This window comes from Oryzias latipes, chromosome 12, assembly GCF_002234675.1.
Source record: "Oryzias latipes chromosome 12, ASM223467v1".
Classification (NCBI taxonomy): Eukaryota; Metazoa; Chordata; class Actinopteri; order Beloniformes; family Adrianichthyidae; genus Oryzias; species Oryzias latipes.
In genome coordinates this window covers 2,883-30,610 of record NC_019870.2, presented here as the reverse complement: position 1 = coordinate 30,610, position 27,728 = coordinate 2,883, and the positions used below count along the sequence as shown (strand labels likewise).

The 27,728-nt window shown below is 42.5% G+C and overlaps 1 protein-coding gene across 1 annotated transcript; it reads right to left on the bottom strand.

Moving 5' to 3' along the window:
• Window positions 1-1,029: 1,029 nt before the first annotated feature.
• prpf4 (pre-mRNA processing factor 4) lies at window positions 1,030-25,216 on the bottom strand. The gene is made up of 15 exons (XM_004084569.4): window positions 25,124-25,216; window positions 20,894-21,071; window positions 18,959-19,145; window positions 18,704-18,791; window positions 17,533-17,612; window positions 10,291-10,384; window positions 4,032-4,126; window positions 3,893-3,951; window positions 2,932-3,055; window positions 2,733-2,822; window positions 2,542-2,664; window positions 1,969-2,076; window positions 1,486-1,604; window positions 1,300-1,406; window positions 1,030-1,220 (listed from the first exon to the last, which is right to left on the bottom strand). The coding sequence occupies exons 2-15, from the start codon at window positions 21,048-21,050 to the stop codon at window positions 1,134-1,136; spliced, it is 1,518 nt and encodes a 505-aa protein (XP_004084617.1). The 5' UTR covers window positions 21,051-21,071; window positions 25,124-25,216; the 3' UTR covers window positions 1,030-1,133.
• Between the last annotated feature and the right edge of the window lie 2,512 nt (window positions 25,217-27,728).

Below are 27,728 nucleotides of genomic sequence, written 5' to 3'. Positions count from 1 at the left end.
TCTTGTCTGGTGTGGTAGATCTACACCTTGGGTCTTGTCTGGTGTGGTAGATCTACACCTTGGGTCTTGTCTGGTGTGGTAGATCTACACCTTGGGTCTTGTCTGGTGTGGTAGATCTACACCTTGGGTCTTGTCTGGTGTGGTAGATCTGCACCTTGGGTCTTGTCTGGTGTGGTAGATCTGAGCCTCTATGGCTCTGGTGCTCAGGGCTTGTTCCTGAGCTGCCAGGATGAGTGCTTCAGTGCTGTCCTGTAGGCCAGCCCTTTCTAGCCATTGGTAGGACTCCTTGATATCAGCCACGTCAGTTATGGTCCGGTGGTACATCCCATGCAAGGGTTTGTCCTCCCATGAGGACCCAATAGAGCCTCTTTGGGATGTGGTGGAACGGGAAATCGGCATCATGGATGTGCAGCAGACAAATCTGCAGCAACTGTGATTCTGTCAAGTCAACATGGAGCAAAATTTCAGGGACGTTTCCGGAACCTTGTTCTTGATCTTGCGGTTCGGAAGGCTAAAGATCCAACCCAGCCGGGTGGACCTAATAAAGTAGCTTGTAAGAGTACATTTATATACTTTTAACCCTTGTGTTATCTTAGATGACCCCCCCCCCCCCCCCCCTTCCATTGGCGTGTTCTCCCTACCATGACAAAGGTGGATAAAGGTGGAAAGATTTCATGTAATCCATGGACACCAGTGAAGATCACAAATCATTGAAGAAAAAAGGTTCAGAGCACTGTCTAGTGGGTCTAGATGACCCCACTCCCAATGTTAAAATGCCTAGGATAGCACAAGGGTTACCTATAGTTTTTAATTAGAGTTTAATTAGGCTTAGATTACACTTAGGTGTGGTGCAAAGTTGTAGTTTTTACTGCTTGAATGTGAACTGAACTTGGTTCACGAATGCATCATAGTGGTCATTTTAGCAACAAAAAAACTAAAGATCTCGGTATTAGTTGAGGGCAAAAATTTCACCTTCGTCTTGACTACATTTTCAAGACCTAACATCAACATGCAGACAGGAAAACCATATTCATCATCTGAGCTTTCTTTTATTAGAAAACATAAAACCAGTACTGGAACACGTCATATTTTTAAATGAAGTCAGGGTTGACATACTACAACAAATGGTGACATCACTCAGACAACCAGAGTTTGAACGTTCGATCGTACGAACTGGTGGCTATCAGCTTCCCGTCAGGTGACACGTCCACGCTCATCACCTGATGAAATCAACAGTGTCACTATCGTAATATCAGGAGCAATCAGGTCTAAATGCATAGACACAATCAATGCTTATACCTTCCCCTCATGTCCTGCCAAGGTCTTCAACGGTGTCCAGCCGGGGTGACTCCAAACCTTTGCTGTGTTGTCATAAGCTCCAGTCAACAGAAAGTGACCGTCTGTGGCTGCAAACAAAAACACAAACTGAAGCTACACAAGAAGTAGTGTCCTTTTAAAAGAGACAGGAAGACTAAATTTTGTTACGTTGGAAGCGGACAGTGGACAGCAGGTTCTGGTGGGCTGGGACTGTGTACAGACACTTCCTGTTGCGCAGTTCCCAAACCTTACAGGTATTGTCACCACTTCCTGTTGCCAGATGATGCCTAACAGAGGAAAACACACCATGAAACAATGCTGTTGGCTGGTTAATGATGTTTTTTATCTGTAGATATAAATTATAGGATCATTTCATCGATTGGACCATTTCTTCTTTCATCCTATATTGACAGTTTCAGTCAACAGCTCTCTGTCTGGATCTGAAATGCAGCTGGCTGAGTTTTTTACAGAGAAGGAGGGTCTACGGGCAGGGATACCCAGTTTAGTTGAGTCTGTTTAGTTTAGTTTAGCAATCAGCTATTGAATTCTATCACTTTATGATTCATTACACAATTACCGATATGAAGCCAATTGAGACGACTTGTTGTAAATATTGGGCTATAGAAATAAAATTGAATTGAACTGGCTGACCCGTTAGGAGAGAAGTGCAGACTGTAGATCTCCTTCAGGTGTCCCTCAAGGAAGACAACACAGCGTCCTGTCCTCAGGTCCCAGACCCTTCCAAAAGAATCCAACCCTCTGAATGAACACCAAAGAGAAAGAAAACACATGAAAGGGATTACGGGATTTATGTGACTCCCATTTGTTGCACATCTTTTTACCTGCAATGTCTGTAAATAGCTTTTTTAATTATACCACATTATTGTTTACATTCATGTTGTTTTTCATTGTTTTATATTATTCTTTTTTTTAATCTTTTATCTTATGTTTACAATGCTTTCATTTACTGTAGCCTTTTTTTTCTCTTTTCTCCCAGCCCAGTAACAGTTTATAGTTTTGTGGGACAAATCATTCACATTTCATGTTTCGCTGCTGATAAAAACCCCGTCACAGTGGGATCAATAAAGTAATTCTGATTTTGAGTCTGATTCTAAATGTGTGTATTTGTGTGCATTATTCTGTTTCTGGTATTTTGATGGTAAACAATAAACTTGGCTGGGAGTATCGGACTATTTTGGTATACTACGAAGTGCACAAACTCACCCAGTAGCTACCAACGAGCCATCAGGGTGGAAGCTCAGGTCGTGGACTCCTTTGCTGTGACCCTCCTGATGGAGGATCTCCTCCTGAACCTCTAGGTCCCACAGACGCCACGAGTTATCGTAGCTGTGTACAGAACACTATCAAAACAGAGTACTGCAAACAGCTGCAGAGTACTCACTGCTGTGACCTACCAGGTTGTTCCCAAAAATCTTCCAGATGGATGCCAGGCCACTCGAGACACTCTATCGCTGTGACCCTCAATGTCTGCCACAGGTTCATCACTACCGCAACCACACAAAGAAAATACGTTGACGGTTTTATTTGAGACGTTTTGCAAGCCTTTAACTCCTCCGTCCCTTCTTCATGACACAATCATCTCCTAAAAACCACCTCTCCATGTTCCACAGTTTGACTGTTCCATCAGCAGCACATGAGGCCAAATTGACATCTGATTGGTCCAGAGAGACTCCAGACTGCGGGCGGAAGACGATGGCACCGACATTGGTGTTGTGTCCTTTAACCAATTGGAAAACAGGGCGTTAAAAGTTCAATTGATTTATTGGTGCAATGACTCCTTCACTGAAAATCAAATAAAAAACATTTATAGTTTTTAACCTAGACGTCAACAATTCTCACAAAGGTTAAAGGTTAATTGTGCTTCTGTGCACATAGAGCAGCCTGAAAGTTATTACTTTATTATAGAAAATAAATAAAAAATAATAAAACAAATGATTAATCAATTATTGAAAATGGTTAAATTGATTAACTTTTAATGATACTACTTCACTTGCTCCAAAAAACTGATAAGTTGATTCATGATTTTTCCTAATGTAACATAATTTTGGACATATTTTTAACTTGATACTTGATCAAAATTTTGCTATGTAAATTCCTGAAACAGTGTTATGTCCATTTTACTGATATAGTATTATTTTTTAATCATATCAATGACTTTTATAGGTAAGATAATCTGCATATATTTTGGATACTTAATTGCCATGTTGATTTCTAAAAGTTATTTTTTACAAAATAATTAAGTAATTCATCTTTGTCATGTGCTTTATTGATATTTGTTTTTTTTTAAATTCTGTCTGACAAAAGTTATGAACCGGATATTGATAAATCATGTTATAAAATGGTTAAGGAAGAACAGGGGTGGGATTATATAGGTTCGCTTCCTTCCACTCCCTTTCAAGCAATATTTATTAATATGTCTAATTATCCCAAGTTTGATTACTTATTGTATGAATGTATAACTGATGATTGTATTGTTGTTGTGTATTATTTCTATTTGATTGCTTGAAATAAACCATTTCAAATCAAATCAAAAAAAAGTTGAAGCTCCACCCACCTCGAAGTGTACGAATGAGGTTGCAGTCAGGGACTGACCACAGCTTACACAGCCCACTCCTGTGGGGTCAGCAGGTCAGAGTTAGTTTCATAATGAGCAGCAGGTCAGACGTTCAGAACAAGTCTGTAGGGTTCATTACCAGGACGCGGTGGCCAACATCTTGGAGTCGGGGCTGAAGTGGCAGAAGCTGATTGGCCGATCATCACCAATCTGACTGCAGAAGTTGTTCAGATTCTGAAGAAAAACATTGAAGTGTCTTTGACAGAACAGATACCGGATCCAAAGAGTCCATGTTGAAGGTAGAGCAGTGCTGCATCTTACTTCAAAAAAGTAATCCGTAACATCACCCAGACAGTAAAAAGTTAGTCAGAGCAGCCTTTCTTCTTTCAAATCAAATCACACTTTATTTCTAAAATGTGCTTCTTATTCTTGCACAGCTCGAAGCGGATTCTGGCAATGTTTTTGAGACGGTAAAATCCTGTCTTAACGACACTTTTAATGTGTGGGATAAAACTCAGCTCAGTCAAAAAGTACGCCCAGGTTTCTCACACACTAAGGTTTAAAGATGTGGTAAATTAGTCTCTTGTCTTTAGAACCCCTGATTAAAATTTATTTTTTGTTCTGGTTGAGCTGTAGGAAGTTTTCTGCCATCCACGGCTTTATATCTAAGAAACAGTTAAAAGAATGTTTATAGGTTTAAGCAGACACAGCGATGTAAAGCTGTGTGTCATAAGCGTAGCTGTGAAAGTCAATACCATATCTCAAGATGACGTCCCCAAGAAGAAACATTTATAAATTAAAAAGTATTGGACCTAAAATCTATAGAGTCCTATACTGTTCATAATTAAATAAATAAATATGACCTAATGCAAATATACAATCAACCAATAAGTCTCTTATAATCATATAAAAAGATCATGAAATTGGGATGAAATTTTAAATTAGCCACTATATTATTCAATATATTTCATTTTGCTTTAAAACCTGTTTTTTATTATAAAACAGCATTTTAAAATATTCATTTTAATCATGTTGAATATTATTATAAGTATATGTCTTTTTTCAGAAGCTTGGATTTCAAAAATCAATATTTTCCAAAGGAACTTTGTTTTTATTTCATATTGCTGTTCTTCAGAATGACATTATTTCATGAAGAGCTTTTTCAGCAGAATGTCTGTCAATCAGTGAAAGTGGGTGGGATCTAAACGCACATTGGCTGATCCCTGGAGATCGACTCATATTCCTGGATACTCCTTCTGGGGTGTACCAGACAGAGAGAGAGATGACATATTTCAGCGATATCTGCACGGCTTTGCTGACATTAGAGGATCAAATAGAGACAATCTGTCTGCTGCAGAAGATGCAAACATGGACCACTCTGTTTTTGTAGTTTGGGGGTTTGTGTGGACCAAACCACAGAGGAGCTCCAGTCGTCCACATAGACCGCATGCGGCTCTTTAGCGCTGCCCTAGTGGCTCCCTGGAGCATTTTAAAAATGTTTGAAAATGTAAAAAGATGGGGGAGAGAAATATATTTTTTGTTTTAATATGGTTTCTGTAGGAGGAAAAACATGACACAAACATTCTTAACGTTTTCCAATGCTTTAAGAATGTGAAGAATAAATATTGTAACGCCCAGCAGATACGTCACTTGCAGCAGGAAATACGGGAGCCAAGTTGTCAACAAGTTGAGCTGTCAATCAACTGGTTGCCCTGGAGAACTGTCCGTGTCACACACACACCGCACGAATCCACACAGTCTCAGAGAAGAGGAGGCAGATAGAGAAGCTGAGAACGCTGTCCCCTTCCTGGCATAACAAGCCCATTTACGTTGAACACACACCACAATGAACATCGCACAGGGGTCATCAACCTCTCCCCCTTCCACACTCACGGTGCAACATAAAGAAACAACATAACAGGAAGAATAAACTAAGGTGGAACAACAAAACTGCCATATGAAAAGAAACGTGGGCAAACAGAAACGCTCATGCTGAGCCCTAATTAGATAAGGAGACCGCATCCCACAATCCCCTGCTGCTAACAGACCTAAAATGCACATGACCGCCACTACAATATTAAATTTCAACATTTCTGTCAACGAAGATTTGCGTCATAGCCAACGACACATTTCTACCAGCAGGGCTTTTTTTTCTTCTTTTTCTTACTTTTAGCAGACCGCTAGGCAGGTGGCTGATGTAAATCGAACCACCGTCAGTTCCGTGCATTGCTTGATGAAGTTGAAAGTGAATATTCTGATCTCCTGCTACACTACAAAGTCCGATGGCTGTCCAGGGGGGGACGTTTTGCGTCACTTTGTCTGTTTAGAACACGTGAAAACATTCCTGAAAAGCAAAGACCTGAACTACCCGTAACTGAAAGATACTGTGTGACTCAAAAAGCTGCACTTTTTGGTGGATATGCCTGTGAGGAGCCACCTAAAGGAGCTCAATGAAAGTCTCCAGGCGCCGCAAATGCTTGAAGCTGACTGTCATGGGTCACGCACGTTCCATTTTATTGTTTTGTGTTTGAATCCTAAATATAAAAATGACATCAAAAATTGCATTTCTTTATTACATTTCTTTAATTTTATAAAAAGAAATGAAACATAATTCATTGATATTGTAATGAAGTTAAACTTCCACAACAGAGCAGTCACGTGACGAGTCGTTCTCCCAGAATGCACTGCAGGGCAAATACACATTTAATCGTTAATGCTCATTATGTATTTGTAACAACTTATTAATTTTGATAGTAGGCTAATATAGATAATATAGATACATATTGCATGTGTTGCCTTCATTATAAGGCTTAAACAGGGCTTTTAATATTTTGCGGCTCCAGACATTTTTGTTTTTTTTCGTCCAATGCTGCTCTTTCAACGTTTTGGGTTGCCGACCCCTGACCTAGACAGACCGGCTGTGGAAAGCGGAACAAGCCTGCTCGGCCTCCTAAACCTTATGATATTTTTCTATTTTCTTTTTTTTTTTTTTTTTTTTTTACTTGTTCTGTCCAACAGCTGAGCATACAGATGAAGCCTTTTTGTGTTGGACAGGTTTTACTATCACAAAAAGAGGTTATATAGCTTCGAGAAACTAGAGTGTAGATTTGTTTAAACCCCTTTTTGTTGTATTATTTTTTATTTATTTGTTACATTTAGTGTGTGTGGGGAGCGAGAGGGGAAGAATGAAAGGGGGGGGGGGGTTGAAGAGAGTAAAAGGAGAAGAGGTGAGAAAGTGGGGGATACAAGTACTGATTTGAATAAGTTATTATTTTAAGCTGTAACAATTATACCAAATCTGCTGGAAAGACAAATATTACATCAAAGGTGAAATTCTGACACTAAGATGAGCGAAAAATATATGTCCATCAATACACTGTGGGTAAGGAGGAGGGATGAAGCAGACAGGGAGCAGTGTGGCAGTGTGCACGTGGGGGTGGAGATACATGCATGCTGCCGACGTGAACCGTGTGTTCATAAGGGGAACCAGATCCTACCCAGCCAGACCAGAAGAGGGGAGGAGAGACCCCCAGGCCAGGAACCCCCATGGCACCGGACCCGGGCAGCCCGGGAGGGGGGGGAGGAGGGGATCGCCCACCCACCCAGCCAGGCGCAGAGAATGCCCCCCTACAGGGGTTCCCCCGACGCCCAAAGGCATAAGCGAACCTGGCGTCCAGCCCCCAGGCCACAGGATAGGAGCGCTAGGCCGTACCAGGCGGCAGTCATGGGGGCCACCGGGCGCCGGACACCGAGACAAGGGCCAGGGACGGCGCCGGGCCCCGAGAACCCATGGGCCGCCAACCACCCAACCGGTGCCCCGCCCCCGCGAGCCAGCCCCGGCACGAGCATCCCAGAGATCGCCGCGCACCCACAGCCACCCCCCATAACCCTACCCTCTACAACCCTCCTCCCCCGCCATATTATCTAAGCCCCCCTCCCCAACCCCCTTAGTGCCCTCCCCCCTCTGTGATGGGGAGGGAGAGCCCCAGAGAATCCCAGCAAGCCAGCCCCCAGGTCCGTCCCACCCATGCACTCTCACACACATACTCACAATCTTCTGGTTACCCCCCACCCCCCGCAGTAACCCCCTCCGGCCGGCCGACTGACCCCCCAGCGCCGCGCGCTCGACCAATTACTGCAGCCCCCCCCCCCCGACCCCACCGATATATGGAGGTGTGGGTGTGCTGTGGGTGTGCTGCAGGTAAAATAGGAGGTCTCCAGTGTGGGGGGCCCCACCGCTGCCAAGCCACAGAGCCCCCCCACTCCGGGGTCCCTCTGTGTGTGGTGGGTATTTGCTCTGTGTGTGCTGCTAACATGCAGTGTGTGTTTCTAAAGTGGAAGTTAAAATTGTGGGGGGGACCAGTGAAAGATGAGCACGGATGTTTCACCGTGCCCCCCTCCACCAGACCCTCCCCACAAGGCTCTAGATGAATCAGGGTGTCTAATATGCAAGATATTTTTCTATTTTCAATGAGACAATGATTATAAATCAGGTCCCCTGTTCAACATTTTCCCCTCTTGGGGAAAATGTTGAACCTTTCCTGCGATGACGTTTCTGACCGCGGTTGTTCCCCGTTCTGAGCCTCCATAGCGGGTTAATAAAAGAACAAGTCTCTGTTCTTTTATTATTACTTTTCCAGCGAACTGAACAACAAACAGTTAACTTGCGCTCAAACACACACACACACTCCTGCACTGCACGCTCTGATAGTGGTGGACAAAACCGCTGAGGCGGCCATCATCAAGACGTAGTTTGACTGCAGGAGCTGAAGCAGAGACTCTCTGGGATGATCTCATGAACTCAAACATGAAAACATTGTTATCATGTGGAACTATTCAAAATAAATAAACCTGATCTCTCAACATTCTCCATGTGCATTGTGCATCCATGCATTGTAAGTGAGATAAGCACAGCCACAGCTCCATGTGGCCTAACAAAATTTAGCTGGTAGCTCCTCCCACACACGGCATGGTGCGTTCATGGAACTCCAGTTCATAGAAGCTTAGTGGAACTCCAACAGCCACCCAGCTTAACTTTGGCTACTACTATATTTTCATGAGAAAATGAAAACCGCCGAACTGATCACAAAACCAGCTGAATTATGCACACTCGCCCAAAACCATTTTTTTCTGCAAATTTAGAACCAAAACTGCCCAATTTCTGCCAACACTGTGGATGTGTTGAGGTGCATACTCCCCCTAGTGTTGAGGGGTGGGCATTGCGCCGTCACGTTCGCTGAAGCATCTTCGATAGATGTGGTTAGGGTGCTGCTGCTTATGTCTGAGTAAAGGAGTAGCCAATCACAAAAGTGTCTCCGCCTTGTCTAGTTTGATTGACAGACAGACTCAGTCTGCTGAAAAAGGTCATTATGAAATAAATAAGTCATTCTGAAACAGCAACATGAAATAAAAACAAAGCTACTTTGGAAAATATTGATTTTGAAATCCAAGGTTCTGAAAAAAGATGTAGAATTATAATATTCCATATGATTAAAATGAATATTTTAAAATGCTGTTTTAAAATAATGAAAAGGTTTTTAAAGCAAAATGAAATATATTTAATAAGATAATGGCTTATTTAAAATTAATGTGCAGGTCTTTCACAATTTTATGATCTTTTTATATGTTTATGAGAGATTTATTGGTTGATTGTTTATTTTCACGAGGTCATATTTATTTATTTAATTATGAACAGTTTAGGACTCCATAAAAATCAACTCTTGGGGCATATTAGTAGGATTAACCAAGGGGCCGTCACTTCCAGGTAACTTTCATTATGAACACTGCAGATGTGAGCAGAGGTTGAAAGTTACTGCAACTGTGCAAAGGATCCTTTCACCCCCGTGTTCGTGTTTGTGCACTCTTCATCAATGTTTTCTGTAAACGTTTTACGGTACAGACGGGAAAAGATCTGACTGGAATCTTTGATATAAGAGCTCTGAATGACTTAGTGGATGGCAGGAGCATGTTTTCTACCACAAAGTGTGCTGAAACTTTAGCTCTTGGATGTAAAATCCAAATTGTTTGTTTTAAGTGGCGTTGCTTCGTCACCGAAGCACATAGCGCTGAGGTAGTTTCAGGTCTCCGGTTAGCAAAACTGACAGTGGGAATGCCGTGATGGATGTGGATAATGTCTTTATTCCGGAACATAATGTGAATTTGACTTCATGTGAATTGTCTGCCACTGCGTCTGGTTGTTTTGATGAAGGCTACAAAACAGCATGGAGAGCAGGCCACCGCCCACTTAACTCCTTAACCAATCATGATCTTGAATCAGCCAGAAACGTGACAGAATCTCCAATATCTAACCATTTTACTATTTACCAACACTGATAGTAAATAGCTAAATGCTCCCAACACTGGGGCAGTCTGAGAAGATGGTCCAGCTGGTGTCTCACCCTCAGGCTCTTGTGCAGCTCCTGCTGCTGTATGGTCTTGTTTGCCTCAGAAACATCTCTCTGTGCACGAGCAGCTTCCAGGCGAGCCACGGCCCTATGGAACAAAACAACTTTTGCTTTATTTGTCCGTCAAACCTTAAAAGTTGGTCACAGCTAAAGTTAGCCTGTAGTCGTTAGCCTGTAGTCGTTAGCCTGTAGGCGCTAGCCTCCACTTTGACATCTTCATCACAAAGTTTAAAGCAGCTGCAAACATTTAACAGATTCAATCAGATGAATCTGTTGACCTGCTGAAGACGTTTGAGGAAACTTGTCGTACAGAGATTTAGGGAGAATTAGGCAGCAGCTAAGAAAGTTAGTGCAGAAAGTGTTCCTGTGATAAAAATCCACAGAATCATGTAAAAACTAAACATGTTAAATGTTTCTGCTCTGAGCCATGATCAGACTCTGAGTTCTCAGTGTTTTAATGCTGTTCTATGAAAATACATTATTTTTATGGAATTTTTACAAATCAGAAAAATAATTTATATTTTTTGCACTGAATAATCGTCACCTGCACAAAAAAGTTTTATTATTACACTGTTACGGGCAAAAGTGGCTCAGGCGGTTGAGCGGGTTGTCCAATGATTGAAGGGTTGGCGGTTCGATCCCCGCTCCCACCAGCCAACTGTCGTTGTGTACTTGGGCCAGACACTTCACCCTCCCTGCCTCCAGTGTGTCTCCACTGGTGTGTGAATGTGTATGTATGATCCCGGTGATGGTCAGAGGGGCCGTAGGCGCCAACTGACAGCCACGCCTCTGTCAGTCTGCCCCAGGGCAGCTGTGGCTACAACCATAGCTTACCATCACCAAGTATGAATGAGGAGTGAATGAATAATGGACACAATGTAAGCGCTTTGAGCATCTGGAAAAGCGCAGAAAAATCCAATCCATTATTATTTATTATTATTATTAGTACAAATGTTTTATTTTTAAACTTAATTTCTTGTATTAGCATTTTAATGTAAAAAATTGGTTCTTCACAAACCGTAAGCAAAAAAATATTGCATGCCAATTTCAGCCCCGTTCGGTTAGTGAAAACACTGACATGAAAACGGTTAGGGACCCCTGCATTAGACCACATATGGTTAATCAGAAAACATCTTTCCTTAAAACACTTAGGAAAATTCCTGCCTGTGAGTCTATAAAGCTTCTCATTTAGTTAGCATTAGCCGTCCTATGGTAAATTCCATTATACGTTAGCATCAAGATAGTGGACTCAAGCTTTACTGATGTTTAGCGTCACCGAAAAAAGGAAAAGTATAAAAGATCAATCTCTATTTTTATGGATTGGTTACCAATTAATTGAGCTTGGAACGATTCAGCTCAATTTGTCGATTTTATCAACCCAGCCCCATTGTTTACAACATCCAAATGGTGCGTCCGTTCATATCGGTAGAATTATTTGATGAGGACAGTTAGATGGCTGTATTTATCATTTTGTGCTACGGGTAGGAAAATCTCACAAGGTAGGACAGATTGCCAGAACAATGACAGGGACCTGTACTCTTTTTGTTTTAATGGTGATCAATTCTAAGGTTAGTGCCTCCCTTAGGGTTAGTGCCGGTGCAAAACCCATGCAGGGAAAGTCAAGCAGGTCCTAGCTTTAGCTTATGTGCTGAAAGACAAATGAAAGGAGCGCGTCATAGAAACCTTACAGTGACAGACAGCAGTTCTCACAAGCAGAATTATGATGTCATTAAATGCGGTTTATTAAACATTCGATCCATTTCCTCCAAGTCCCTCTTAGTCAACGAGTTAATTACTGATAACAATCTTAGTCTTTTAGCCTTAACAGAAACTTGGCTCCATCAGGATGACTATGTTAGATTGAATGAAGCAACCCCCCCCACTTATGCTAACTATCAGAAATCCAGGATTTCAGGTAAAGGAGGTGGTTTGGCAGTAATATCACAGTCTAGCTTACTTCTCAGCCCTAAAGTTAAAAATGCTTATAATTCATTTGAAAGCATCATATTGTCTTTAAGTCACCCAAACAGGAAAACTCGAAAACCTGTTTTACTCATAATTATTTATCGCCCCCCCGGCCCATATTCAGAATTTTTAACTGAGTTTTCCGACTTCCTATCGACTATTGTCTTAGATTCTGATCAAATTATAATATTAGGGGATTTTAATATTCATGTTGATGACCCCAGTGACTGCCTAGGAAAGGCTTTTGCAGCTTTATTAGATGATGTTGGTTTCACCCAAAGTGTGAATGAACCCACTCACTGTCATAAGCACACCCTGGACCTTGTTCTAACCCATGGGATAGAGATCAGCCAGCTGAGTGTCCTTCCTCTTAACCCCATCATTTCTGATCACTTTCTGATTACCTTCCAGCTTACACTGGAACATCCTTCTGCCCCAGTGAATAAGAAACAGCTTAGAAGAATCTTAACTGACCGTTCTGTGTCTGAGTTTAAACACACAGTTCAGCCAGTACTTAGTGATATTCTGAGAAAATACTCTGAGACCAGCTCCCATAGTATCAGTCCTAGTATAAATGACCACTTTGTTAATGATGCCTTACAAGCCCTCAGGAGTACACTCGATGTTGTTGCCCCCTTGAAACCTAAGTTCGTCAGACAAAACCGAGTAGCACCGTGGTTTAACGCTGAAACTCGTTCTCTTAAACGAGAAACCCGTAAGTTGGAAAGAGAATGGCGCCGCTCCGGTTCAGAGCAGTCTCTGGATATCTGGAAACATAGCCTATTAAATTATAAAAAAGCTCTGCGTAGAGCTAGAAGCCAGTACTATTCAACCTTAATATCAGAGAATGGAAACAATCCAAGATTTCTTTTTAGCACTATAGCTAAATTAACTCGCAGTCAGAGCTCAGTAGAACCACATGTTCCTGTTTCTCTCAGCTCTGATGATTTTCTTACATTTTTCGATAGTAAAATCTCAAATATTAGACATAAGTTAAATCAAGTTATTCCTACTATCAGCCCAGAACAGGCTGAAGCGGTAGAAATGGAGGCATCCATAGAAACCTCTGTAACATTAGACTGCTTCACTGCTGTGGATCAAGCGGAAATAACATCAATTATTACATCCTCCAAATCCTCAACGTGTCTGTTAGACCCAATTCCCACTAGACTTTTTAAAGAAACTTTTCCCCTAATTAATGATCCCATATTAACAATGATAAATGCCTCTCTGGAAACGGGTTACGTGCCACAGTCTTTTAAATATGCAGTTGTTAAACCTCTTCTGAAAAAGCCCAGTTTGGATCCTAGCATCTTGGCCAACTATAGACCGATATCAAACCTGCCCTTTATTTCTAAAATCCTAGAAAGAGTTGTAGTTAAGCAGCTTTACTGCCACCTACAGGACAACAGCCACTTTGAAGACTTTCAGTCGGGGTTTAGACCTCACCACAGTACGGAAACTGCACTAGTTAGAGTCTCTAATGACTTGTTATTGGCCTCAGAAAAGGGACTACTTTCTATTCTGGTCCTGTTGGACCTCAGTGCAGCCTTTGACACTATCGACCACGGTATTTTACTCCATAGATTAGAGCAGGACATAGGGATCAGAGGATCTGCTCTCCAGTGGTTTAAATCCTATCTGTCTGATAGGTATCAGTTCGTTAATGTAAATGGCCATTCCTCTCAGTGCACTCGAGTCAACTATGGAGTCCCACAGGGCTCAGTCTTGGGACCGATCCTGTTTACGCTTTATATGTTACCCCTAGGAAACATAATCAGGAAACACAGCATTAATTTTCATTGTTATGCCGACGATACGCAGTTGTATTTATCCATGAAGCCTGACCAGAATGACCAGATAGAGAAACTGAACGCCTGCATCAGTGACATCAAGACCTGGATGACAATTAATTACCTCCTCTTGAACCCAGAAAAAACTGAGGTCATTATACTTGGTCCTAAAAACCTCAGAGATGCTCTGTCTGCTCAGATAGTCTCCCTGGATGGTATAAGTATAGCCCCCAATTCCACAGTTAGAAACCTTGGGGTTTTACTTGACCAGGATTTATCATTTAAGGCTCATATATCTCAGGCGTGTAGAACTGCCTTTTTTCACCTGCGGAATATTGCTAAGATCAGAAATATACTTTCTAAGAGTGATGCTGAAAAACTCATCCATGCATTTGTTACGTCGAGGCTGGATTACTGTAACTCCTTGTTAGCAGCGTGTCCTAAGAGTTCCTTAAGAAGTCTCCAGCTTGTTCAGAACGCAGCTGCTAGATTGTTAGCTGGAACCAGCAGAAGAGATCACATCACTCCTGTGTTAGTTTCGCTCCATTGGCTCCCAGTTGATTCTAGAATTAAGTTCAAGATCCTCCTGTTAACCTATAAGGCCTTACATGGAATGGCCCCGTCCTATATTAAGGACCTCATAGTCCCTTACCAACCAATCAGAACACTTCGCTCGCAAAATGCAGGACTGCTTGTGGTTCCTAGAATTGGTAAAAGTACGGTTGGAGGTAGAGCGTTTAGCCACCAAGCCCCTGTCTTATGGAATAAACTCCCAGCTCATATAAGAGAGGCCGACTCAGTTTCTACATTCAAAGCTAGACTGAAAACATTCCTCTTTGGACAGGCTTATTGTCAGACTGGCTAGTATTCAGAGATTATTTAACTTAATGTTAGTTTGTTTAAATTAAACTTAATAATAACTATTTCTTTTAAAAGGCTGCTAGAAGTTGAAGCTGGGGTAACTATGGTACACTGGGGTTCTGTCCTCTTTCCTTTTTTACTTCTACCCTTCCTCTCCTCTATTCTTGATCATAATTTATCATTTAGTTCTCCATGCCTCTGTTTGGTGCAGTGCGATTCATGTATTGTCCCTCTTTTCCTCTCCCCTCCTGGGGAGTGGGAGTGCTTCCAGACTCCAGTTGGCTCATCCGTGCTCCAGTTCCTGACCGTTTACCTCGCCTTTGCTCTTGCTCCTACACCTGGCTGTGGATCCTGCCTCTGGCTCATCTCTGGCTCGTCTCTGCTCTGTACCTGACCGAGTACCTCGTCTCTGCTCCTGCTCCTACACCTGGCTGTGGTTCCTGTCTCCGGCTCGACTCGCGCCTTTGACTGTCCCGATAACCACGGCTGGATGAAGCTCGTCTGCTGGACTTTTATATATGTAGTTGTAGATTTAGATAAGTTAATTCTTCTCTAAGATTTCTGGTAAATCGCCTGTCCGTCCTGGGGGAGGATCCCTCCTTCACCCCTGAGGTTTCTTCGTTTTTTCCGGAATCCGGTTTTTTTGGGAGTTTTTCCTTACCGCGAAGGGGGGTCTAAGGGCAGGGATGCCAGTATAGCTTAGTCAGTTTGTTAGTTCATTTTAGTATTTTTCTATTGAACTCTTTGTATTCGTGATCCTTTTGATTTCATGTTTTACTTCGAAGCCCATCGAGACGACTGTTGTTGTGATTTTGGGCTGTACAAATAAAATTGAATTGAATTTCGCCTCACAGCGAGAAGGTTCAAATCCCAGCTGGGACATTACTTTTTGGAGTTTTGTGTGAATTTTCTCTGACTATTATGCCTTCCTCCCATTATATAAATTATATATAAATATAATTCTATATAACTGAGCCCTCCAGGTCCCTATTGGTTAAAAAGAAAAAAAATCTGATAATCCATGTGCACAATTTATCAGTTTTTCTTTTTTTTTACCACTGACCCCTGGAGGGCTCTGTTCTATGTTGTGGAAGAGTAATGCAATTAAAAATGGCTAATCTAATTACCTAATCTAATACTAATTGTTTCTGTAATTTTGGTTCTGATATTTTTAAGAACTACAAAATAACTAACTTCATGGTGACCAGCAATCCAAAGTAGAAAAAGCCACAAAGTGTCCGTGTCACAGATATGATGTGTTTAGTTTATGTGTTCTTCACCACATCACCTGTTCTTCCTCCTGACCTTATCCACAAACATTACAGTAAAAAACGTTGGCTGTCCTTCTATTGTCCAGCATTACGGTCTATTTTTGTCTGACGTAATAGGGGCTAAACATGAGTCAGAAACATCAACCCCCACCTGGGTGTCACAGTCAAGTTCTTCTAAAGCAGGGGTCAGGAACCCATGGCTCACGAGCCTTTTGATGGACACATCTGGCTCGCAGACAAATCTTAAATTATATATATTTTTAAGTTTCATTAGACCAGTCTCTCACGCGTGTGATGCGATGCCAGGGGGGGCGCGCAGTAGTAGCAGTGCTTATAGAAAAAAAATCTGCTCCACTATTGGCTTCCTATTATCTGTTATGTCACAGGGTTTGTAGCAGCCTGAAACTGTGAACTGCCGTCCCTACAGCTGCACCCCCCCCTATTTGGGAAGGAAAAGGGGAGGGGTCGTGGGCTCAGGCAGCGAGGTGAAGCGGCGCTCTAATGAGAACACCCTGCCCGTCACATACCACACACTGCAGCGCGTGAGTATTGCTGTACTGACGTCTGCATGTGAGCGGTCTGCCTCACGTCTACAGAACATTCAGACCTACGATCCCGTTTAACGGATGGACGTCTCAACGCCTGCATGAAGCTTAAACTCACCACGTAACCAGACTAGACCATCAGCAGAACCACCACGCAGCACCAGAGTCACATTCATGCTAACAAATACTCATTATTAATCAGCAACAGCATATTGTAGTGTCCCTTTCCCACACTGAGGCACGGACACTTAACTTCCTTTAAGGTTCTTTATTCTGGTTACTGCAGGCCGTAACCAACACCGTACAATCGATTCAGCAATTCCTGATTCTCTCCCGCCGAAGCCCCCCCTTATTCCCTCGCTCCCGCACCAGTCCCCCTATTTCCTTATTCGGCCCATAGCTGAACCCCATTGGTCCAAACCCCCCAACGACAGGCTGAGCGACAGAACTGAGGGCCAATCAGCATCTCTGCTTGATGCGTTCAATGAACTCTGGAACTTAGAACGGGACCCAACAGCCACCCAGTCCAACTCAGTCCTCAATAACAATGTTATTAAAAATAATCCACAGACTTATTGTACTTTGAAATTGTTGACATTACATAAAATGCACACATTCACTTGTATTTTTAGTTTTAAATATATTGTATGGTTCTCAGGAAATTACATTTAAAAATATGTGGCGTTTATGGCTCTCTCGGCCAAAAAGGTTCCCCACCACTGCTCTATAGAATCAGTCCAGCAGAAACCTGTTTTACCCTTCCTACCCCTCTTCTGCCCAGCAAGTTTGCTGGAAACTTACCGAGGCAGAGAATATCTGGCCATCCACAGTCGAGCTTGTTTTAGGGAGGCGGAGCCTTCATGATACCAGGTCTGCAGACACTGTGATTGGAGGAAAAACATTTTCAGACTTAGAAAGACAATTCTCATCAAATAGATCTACTTCATCAATTCATATGAAGTAGTAAGGACCTTTGCTTCACAGTAGCAGCAGTCATCTTACAATTTAAAGTCCTACTCCAACTATATTTTTTCCATGCTAAAGTCGTTCCCAGTGGTATTTTAATTATGATTGTGCTGTTTTTAGGCTCAATCAAAAAGCCTGTGTCGTTTTGAGACATATTTTCTCCAGAGCTGCAGGAGCTTGTTAGAAATTTGCTTTTTGGATGTGGGCAGAACTGTTGGCATGGAAGACAAGGAAAAAAAAAGACGTTTATGGATTTATTCATCTTCAAGTGGAGAATTTAGGTTTGAAACCAAAGAAGGGAGACTTTGACCCACACACTGCGTCATAAGCCCACCCCGATCCAACACAATCTGAATAAAGAAATACTCAGAAAAGCTGTTTCAATCTCAAATTCTTTTATATTTGAAAATTGCTACAAGAACAGTTTAAAAACAGCAAAAACATCCATTTTCATGAGTGGGTCTTTAATTACTTGTTAAAAGTCCTCCCCAACCATCAAGAAAACCCCTTAATGTCTTAAATGGTAAAAACGCTTTACCCGTTCACACACAGACATTCACGAACTGGAGACAACCCATAACCCCCAGAAGCAACGAAGGGTTCAGTGTTTTGCCCGAGGACACTTCGATACATGGCAGGAATCAAATCTGAGGTCTTTGGGGTCAACCGCCCTATCTCTGCGCCACGGCGGCCTTAACGACGTGAGGGTCATCAAGATCCAACAGAAACATGATGGAGCTTCTGGAGGAAGTGAGGAGGTTACACGCCGTGAACGAACCGGCAGACAATGAGATCCATGACCCCAAGAAACGATTGGAAGACCGGGAGAAAGTACCGCCTGGTAATCCCTGGACTAAAGAACGAACCCTGGCTAAATGCACACGCAGGGACCGCCAACAACGCTGATGAACACGGTGAGAGCAACGCCATCAAGTGGAGATTTGCAGTACTACAATGTACTTCAGAATGCTACTTAGCAGCACAGGAAGCAGGACTGCAGGCTGACCTGTTCCTGGGACCTTCTGGCTCTGTCCTCGTCTTTCCTGGACTTCTTTAGGGCATCTGGTCCAACCACAGACAAAACACTTCGCAATCTGAAAACAAGCATTGTGTCATCGTTCTGGCGGGATATTTCTATTCATACAGTTTCCAAAAATATGATTTGTGTTACTGTGCTGGTTAGACAGAACTGCAGGTTTTTGCTTTTCTAACTGTTGTTGTTTCAAGTATTTTTAAATACAGTTCAGTTGAGATTACCCACCTCTCCCTGCGGTCAGCTGGCCCCTCTCCAAACAATGTGATTGGCTCCCCCAGTGCTCGGAGGCCGGCCTTCACCTCTGCATCGTCGGTGGAGACTGTAATTTGTCGAGCTCGCCGCCGCCGCTCGAACTCTGCGAGCACTTCCTGCTGCCGCTCGCTGACTCGATCCTCAATCTCCAGAGTCTCCCCTGCAAGGCATCATGGGAGACAGAGACAACAGGGACAGAGCTGTAAACTACCTGTCTGCATTGAGAGAACACACCTGGATGGAACACTTCTGTGGTCTCTTTCATTTTGACTGAGTTCTGAATCCTGATTCTGTGATTTAAAGTAAAATGTATAAGCTGCTCGCACTGCGGGCCGAGAGGAAAGTAGTTTAATCTGTGCTGCTTGTCTTGTGTCTGCAGCATTTTTGTCAAAGCTGACTTTGACTTGACTTTAGAGCTGTGACGGTGTGGGATTGTGATGAACCAGCAGGGGGCGGGTTGTCACATTTAACTGCAACCCCCCCCCCCCCCCCCCCAACCACATCCCATGGCGGCCACGTCGCAAATAAATACAATTACAACGCAGTATTCCTTATTAATAAATAACGGTAACAACTACCTATGAACTAACTATATAGGTGTTGTAGAATGACTGTGTGTGAGTCTGTGTGTGTCAGCGCGCTGCGTGTGTAGGAGGAAAGAGCGCACACGTGTGCTGGGGGTGTGTTTTGATTCTTCTGCTCTCTAGCTGTATGTGAGGCTTCACCTGTGCTCTCTGGTTCAGACATCTTCTCAGAATATTCTATATTGACCAGTAATAAACAGACTGCAGACACTTTGTCACCTTTCTGGTAGCCATGAGGCCTGACACCCATGAAGAACGCGGGGCAGGAGGCCTTTGTTCATACAGACACGTAACGTTACGCTGCACAAAATAGTTCCCAAACAAAACATGTAGTGATATTCATGGAAATCTAGCAGTTCATGTTTGGTGTTGCAGAGTGAAGGAGAACAGTAATAACCCCCCCCCCCCCAACACAAAATCCTCCGGCGGGCGGCCGGGTCACGCACTCAAGAACGCAGCTTGTAATGGAAATAAATAATTAGAACGCAGTAAATTTGTCGCATTTCCTAGCGAGACGGAAAGTTCTGTTGTAGAATGAGGATGTGTGTGTGCTGCTGTAACCGCGCACGTGTGTGTGTGAGTAGAGGGAGGGTGTGCAGCATAGGTTTCCCCCAGAAACCCTTGAAGTCTGAACACAGGACTAGCAGAAAAAGTAAATTATCAGCAAAGATGAATGTGTTTATTATAGTTTCAATCACGCACCATATGCAGAACTATTAAAAAAAAAAGGGCTGTAATCCGCTTATCGTCTCATCCCTACTTGACTTTGACTTAAATCGGTGCTATTTTTGTTTACATTTGCAGTAAAGTTGTCAATCTGCAGAGCTGTTAGCTGTCCAAGTTCCTGCAGTTAAGCTACGTTCACTCCGCCCTCGGAAACCTGAGTTCAAGCGCCCACTTCCAATGAAGAGTCTATGTGAACATGCATATGTGCGCACATGCGTGTTTAAAAGTCTTACGTTCACGCATCGCCACACAAGTTTCCATGACCATGTTCAGGCCAATAAAAATGACAGCCATTAACGGCGGGTTGAAAGTTACACCTTTTGTACTTTGACCAATCAGAGACTTGGATTTGGGAGTGATGTATGGATATCGTCCCTTTAATTCATGGAAGATGAATTCAAAATTGTTGATGAAGCAGAAATTATTAGTTGTGGTTTGTGTCCGGCTTTCGTCGGACAAAACGAAGAGCCGGTCTTTTGCGTCTGTGCCTGGGACGAAGCTGACAGGAACAACGACGGACCCTGAATCTGAAGGATCCCTGCGGCGTGGTCACCACAGAAACCAAAGTCACAGAGTGATGATTCAACAGTTGACCTGCCTGAGGAAATGTTGATGTTTCCAGCCTTAATCCCCGCCCTCACGGCATCACTTCCTGTAGCCTGCAGACTCAGACGTTCACGTTCCTTCTCCTCCAGGCTTCCGTAGAAAACACGGCTTTTCTTTGCAACCGGAACTGCATCTTCTTCGTCTGACATCTTCGTGCTGCTCTTCCTCAGCTGCAGAACAAAAGAGACGATGAAGAATGTAGACAAGCGTGAAAGACTTTGGACTAAATAGTATAAATTAACTTTTTGATGTTTCATTCAAATGTATCCACAAATTCAAACCTACAAAACAGAATTTATCAACATTTATTTGTTTTTGTCCTATTTTTAAATTGCAAAGGATTTGGTGTAAAACTGCTGTACAGTATTCATTATACAAGTACAGTGATCCCTCGCTATAACGCGGTTTACTTTTCACGGTTTCGCTACTTCACGGATTTGCATCGTGCATTGTGTTCTGCATTCTGATTGGCCAAAAAGTCACTCCGCTTCTTCTCTACCTGTGCATCAATAACGTTGCAGTTTAATATGTCCACATACCTACAACAGCTTGCCAAATTAACATTACGTCGTGCAAATTCTCTTGCAATTTCGAGTTTCTCTTAAACCCATCAGGATGCAGCGGCTCAGACTGAAGAGCAGTGAAATACACCTGAGTCACTATTTGTCCCACTGTACTTTGTATTTTTTTTCATAACCATTTTAAATTTTCTCCCGTTTAATCAAATTACTCGGGTCGCGGTGGGCGGGGCTAATCTCCGCGATTTGACGCCTTCTGTTCACATTGATGATTAAAATTTTATTTGACAGAACAGTATAGAAGTTATTTGTTGAAAAAAACGTTTCTAAAGTACCTTTATTTGTTAAACAAATGCTTGAGCCTGTAAAATGGTTTGTTCTTTCTTTTCAATGTATAATAGAGGATTTAATTGTATGATAATTGTAAAAAAAATAAAGGTTTCTACTTCACGGTTTTGCCTATCACGGGTTCTTTTTGGAACGTAACCCCCGCGAAAAACAAGGGTTTACTGTACTTCAGAGTAGGGCTGCACGATATGAGGAACACTCGCGATATGCGATATTGGTGATTAATATTGCGATAACGATATAATTTGCGGTATATAAACAAATAGCAAAACAACCAAAAAATAATTTCCATTTCACTACAACAGTTTAAAAATTATAATCCAAATGACCCTTGTTGACGTAGGAGGCAAACATCAAACATATAAGGGCTCATCTGATTGATCAACAACATAAACGGGTCCTTCCGATTGGTTAAATGCATAAAGGGATTCATTTCATGTGTTCAATATTTCAAGCTGCCATGAGTTTGTTTTTGTACATTTGAGGTAACCATTTATTGCGATTTTCGCCGTCTTTTGCGGTATGCATATTGCACAGCTTAATGTTGCGATAACGATAAATTTGCGGTATATTGTGCAGGCCTACTTCAGAGGATCCTTGACACGTTTTCTTCTGTTGTCCATAAGTTGAAATATCATAACAGACTGAGAACAAATATCAGCAAAAACACCCAATGGTTTAATTTCATTTCACTTAAATTTAAGTATAAGGTGGAGACATTAAATGCAGACATCAAATAGACAGTGGAATTCATTAGAAGCCTGCTCTGAATGGATTTGATGAATTTTGACCAAATTTAGTAGAATTTTTCCTTTTATATTTTAATATCAATTTTTCCATCTTAAGAATTGCATATAATAATTTGATGACACACGCCTTTCTTGACACACAAGGTCACTGTACATAGCAGTAAAAACAAGAATAAAAATACATTTAGAAAAATAGGATAAAAAAACAATGTGAGAAAGCTGGAGAAAAAAAGAGGACCGGAGAAAACGAGAGGAGGCGTCAACTTGGAGGAGCTCAGAGGTAAACAGGGGCCAGGTTATGGAGGGATTTGAAGGTGAGGAAGAGGAGGAGTCTGAATTGAATTGGACGCCAGTGCAATTGCTGGAGGAAGGGGGGGGGGGGGGGGTGATCAAAGGTTGGAGTTCTGGAGACAATATGGGCAGTGGAATTCTGGACCAGATGCAGTTTATTACGGATTTTGTTCAGGAGACCAAAAAGGAGCAACTCAAGTGTGAATCAAGACAGAAGTGGACAGTGAGAACAAGGCGGAGACGATGAATGTTCATAACAATTATTATTATAAAGCCATCCCCACAACACGATAACGGCCCGCAGCCATTGAGCCGCATCGCCTCCACCGCTCACATGTTTATATTTACTCTGGAGATGAGTTTGGAAATTGTGTCGTAAACCCGCAGGTCAGAAGAAAATGTAGCCGTCAACAGAGTAGAAGTGAACCCAATCTCTGCACCTGGGGGGTATTCCAGAAGTCATGTTTAAACTCCCCTGACTTTAACCCTGAACTCTGGCTGAAATCCACCTGAACTTGCTTACTCTGGGTATGTCGGTTCCAAAAGTCCGGATACGAGTTAGCGTAATTACGTTCCACTTGGTAACCCTGGGTAAATGCACGTGCACGGCATGTACATAAAGACATTCTCAATGGACCGCCGATTTCTGGAGTCACCATGGAAACGCGCACTAGTGGTGCTAAATAAACTCATCCGCCTCTTCCTCCCTCTCACTCATGGTGCAGAAAGAATTAAACATAACAGGACAAAATAACTAGACAAAACACAGTAAAACAGCTAAACTAAACACATTTGGTCAAAAACCCACACTTAAACCCAAATCCGTCCAGACAGGCAAAGGGAATGGTATCCCACAATTCCTTGCGGTGCAGATCTAACAGCAGCACCAAAGTTACACCTACTTCATTGAATCAATTTGAATGAAAGTAAAATAAATGTCTGATAACTACGTGTTATTTTTAAGCTGACTGAACTCCAAAAAAGATTCATCTTAACTTAAGCAAATAATTAAGTTAGATGAAAGTATAAAGTTTCTCTTTCCAACATCCATATGTGGTCTTATCATCCTCTCATGGTGGAAAAAGTATTATCTGAGCTTCTTCATCCACTAAATCATCTTCAAATGGACACGCCATGCTGCTTCACATCTCTGAAAAACAAACTAACCTTCAACTAAACCTGCTCCTGACCAGGTTATGTTCAGAGCATGAGTTGCTATGGCAACTTGACCTACCCTGAAACATACCTCCATTTCTGGAACAGAAAGCTGAGGTTATCCACTTCCTTAGCCTCAAACTTACCGTGGGAGCTAGCATAACCTGCTTTCTGGAATACCCCCCTGGTGGTTTCAAATCATCTGAAACGATGCCTTGAAAATGTACATAACGGGTCTGCTTTTCATAATTACCCGGGACAGGACCCTCCGACCCTCTCGATTGACGCCTGGCCTCCTTCTCTAAAAGACGATCACTGACTTGATCTGCACTGATTTTCACCCTTATGAGAATGTTATTTTCGATTTCTATCATTTTAATCAGGACAAAAAGGATTCATATTTTAATAAAAATATTAATTTTTTGCTAAATTCTATATTCAGCTAAGTCCCCAACAGCAAACCCGAAGTGATACTTAGAAATAAAATGTAAACATGACATAAATTCTTCACATCTGTTAGCATCAATAAGCTCTATCATATTCAGTTATTCTATTATTTTCTTCTCTAGGAATCCATCATTTTATGTTAACATGTGTACGTTTGACTCCCTTTGTTTGCATTTGTCTACGAAATGAATAAAGTTAATTAAAAACAAATAAAGTTAAATGAAAAACAAAAACACAATATTCCTTGTTAGCCGGCTGAACTTCTCTGTTTCTTTCAGATGCTCCTCCCCTATTTGGAGATTTTGGTACGGTCGCCTTTTTAAACGATGAAGCATTTTAGTCGACAGTAGTTTTAATCTTCTATCCTTGGTAATTTGATGTTTTATACCTGTCCTATCGTAAATGCCAGCCTATTCTTACGTCTTTTCTTTGTTTTGCGTTTCTTGAGGCAAACGGACATTCAGTCTGTACTAATGACGTCATCTACTAAACACTGAACATTTCTTCCCTCCATCACCCTTTTTGCAGGCGAAGCTGCACAACAGTTAGAACCTCCAACCAATTTCTGCAGTGGAACCGGTTCCGATCCACGCGGGGGAATCTGTGGCTGATTGAAAGCGCGTGCGGCGGAGGAATAAATTAGATGCTGTGAGCGCGTGCTAGTCCTTAACTGTTTTTGCTGCTACAGCTTCGTTACTTTTTTCGTAAACTCACCTTAATCCGACAAAGCTGCCTCCACGCGCTAAATGATCCGGATATATGTGCTGTAACCGCTTCCGGGTCAACCTACTACTTCCGGTTCACCGGAAAAACCTGGATACGCGCGTCTTGTGTCTCAACAACAGGTCGTGGAGCTCCGCGAGCGCGCGTTTTACCCACTCGTTCAAGGTAAGCTCACTGGTAAAAGCGCGTGACGAACCTAATTTGTTGCTAACCAGAAGTAAAACTGCAGATCACGTGGTGTTTGTTTATTTGCTGAATGGATGTCCAGAAAGGAGGTCAAACGTCCGGAGCTCATCTCCAGGTCTTGGGTTCCTTGCAGACGGAGCAGAGCTCGTGGCTTTCCTCCGAATCAGAGATTCTGTACAGCTGGCTGTCATGACAGAAACAGGTGGTTGTCAACCAAAACCTTACACAAACTGATCCGTGTGACCCAGAGCATCCTCATTCTTTTAAGACCCTTTGACTGAACTGGAACCAGTGGAGCATCAAACTAGAACCTTTCACGTTTCGTGGTTAGGTGTGTCAGATAATCAGCAAAGTACGTCCACTTTGCTCCCTAGGGGGCGCTGTTTTGGCTGCTGGATTCAGACCTGAGGTTCAGTGGAGAAATGGTATGGTTCTTATTGCTGGGTGTAGTCACAGGGCGTCTTCAATTCCAGAATAGCCCAAACCCACAGAACCAGAGATGAGCTTAAGTTCTAGTGTCCCATAATTTATGTAAAAGAAACAGAGCTTGTTCTTTAAAATGATATTTTGGAGTAGCTTGTGACTTTGAGGTCAAACACTGTAGACTTCTGACCCCCTCTTTGTGGGAGTCTGAAGATCTGATCCAACCAGAGGTTCCTGAGTAAACCCCCACAGAGACCAGGGGGGTATTCCAGAAGTCATGTTTAAACTCCCCTGACTTTAACCCTGAACTCTGGCTGAAATCCACCTGAACTTGCTTACTCTGGGTATGTCGGTTCCAACAGACCGGATATGAGTTAGCATAATTACGCTCCACTTGGTAACCCTGGGTTAATGCACGTGCACAGCAGGTACATAAAAACATTCTCAATGGATCGCCGATTTCTGGAGTCACCATGGAAACGTGTGGAGAAAAAAAGAGAGAGAGCTGTACTTCAGTAAGACGGATTCGGACATTTAAATGACGGCGTATGAAGATTATACGTCCATCAATAAAGTAACACGGCTGCATCATCAGCAAAAGAGAGTTTCTGCTTGGAGAAAAGAACAGACAAAGTAAACGCACGAGTTTCTGATCTTATTTCTATTTTCCTTGTGACGCATATATATACAGGGCTCCAGACTAACTTTTTTCACTGGGAGCACTGTGGCCCCCAACTGAAAATTTTAGGGGCACAACCAGAAAATTTAGGGGCGCATACCGTAAATCAACATTCTAACCCAATCTACTAATTTCCACTGTATTACTAATAAATACTTTAATAATAGATGCAGAAATTACAATGTGCTGTTTCAAATTCAGTGTCACATTTTATTCTGCACTTTTGAAGATGCAACAAGAAGGTAAACTGACAGCACCATCACTGTCATGACAGTACAAATAAGTAAAGAAAACGGAGGGAAATTTATCTTTGTGACACCAAATAGGTGCAGCCAAGATGCACAATAAGCATGTTTGAGATCACCCAGGTGGACTCAACGCTGCGCAGATCACCTGGTGTGTGACATATATTTTTGTTTTTGCTCCAACATCAACTGTCAATCAAAACAAAAATATCACGAGAAAGGGGCGGGAGCAAGGCCCCAACCTGAGCGAACGCAGCTGGAAATTTAGTACTGCACTGACTGAAAGCTGCCCAGATGACTACAAAATAATGCATTATGGGACATGTGTCCTGATGGTTTTTGTAGTGGAGTGATTAATTAAAATAATTTAAAATACCAATTCATTAAAAAAAGGCTACATACATCACAAAATATTAAAATAATCATAAAATATATAATAACACAGATCATACTAAGGGGGAGAAGAATATTAAAACTAAATTGAATGTTAAGGACAACTCCAATTTCCTGTTCTCCTTCAGTCTTGCTGCAGATTCGCCTTCATCTCACAGCCCCCCCCGCCTGGTCTCCCCAACGATCCAGGCGATGTTCATCTCAAACACGTCTATCGTTGCATTTTCCCCACGTATTTTCAGTGTGTCTAAAACTAATGTTGTTTTTGCTCGAGCGTGTTTAAAGTTCAAGCCCCGTTAGCTGTCACGCATGTAGGTGTGGGACATTTATTCTCCTCAGCTGACCCGACTCCCGCGGGAGCGGTGAGCTGCCTTGACAGCCGTGCATAAACCGTTTGATGCGCCGCCGTAACCGTAACCAAAACCTAAACCTTCCTCCGGGTCTGTGTGACCCAGAGAAAAGTTCAGCACGGACTGCATGTATTTAGAAAATTACGAGCGAATAAATCCGTTCTAAAGGACAGTAAGGAACTCCTTAATGTGGTCTGGGGAGGGGGCTGTCAGGTGTCCTGCTTTCAAGCCCTGTCATTGTCACGCCCCCAAGAGTCGTATACCCCACTGTGATTGGTTGGTCAGCTCCGCGCACGACAATGAAAATGTGTCATTCATAC

Coding starts and splice junctions, on each gene's coding strand:
- prpf4 (XM_004084569.4), bottom strand. CDS start 21,050: ATGTCAGACGAAGAAGATGCAGTTCCGGTTGCAAAGAAAAGCCGTGTT. Junction 10,385..17,532: donor GCCAGATATTCTCTGCCTCG/GTAAGTTTCCAG, acceptor TTTGTTCCATAG/GGCCGTGGCTCGCCTGGAAG. Junction 2,077..2,541: donor GGCTCGTTGGTAGCTACTGG/GTGAGTTTGTGC, acceptor GTGTTCATTCAG/AGGGTTGGATTCTTTTGGAA.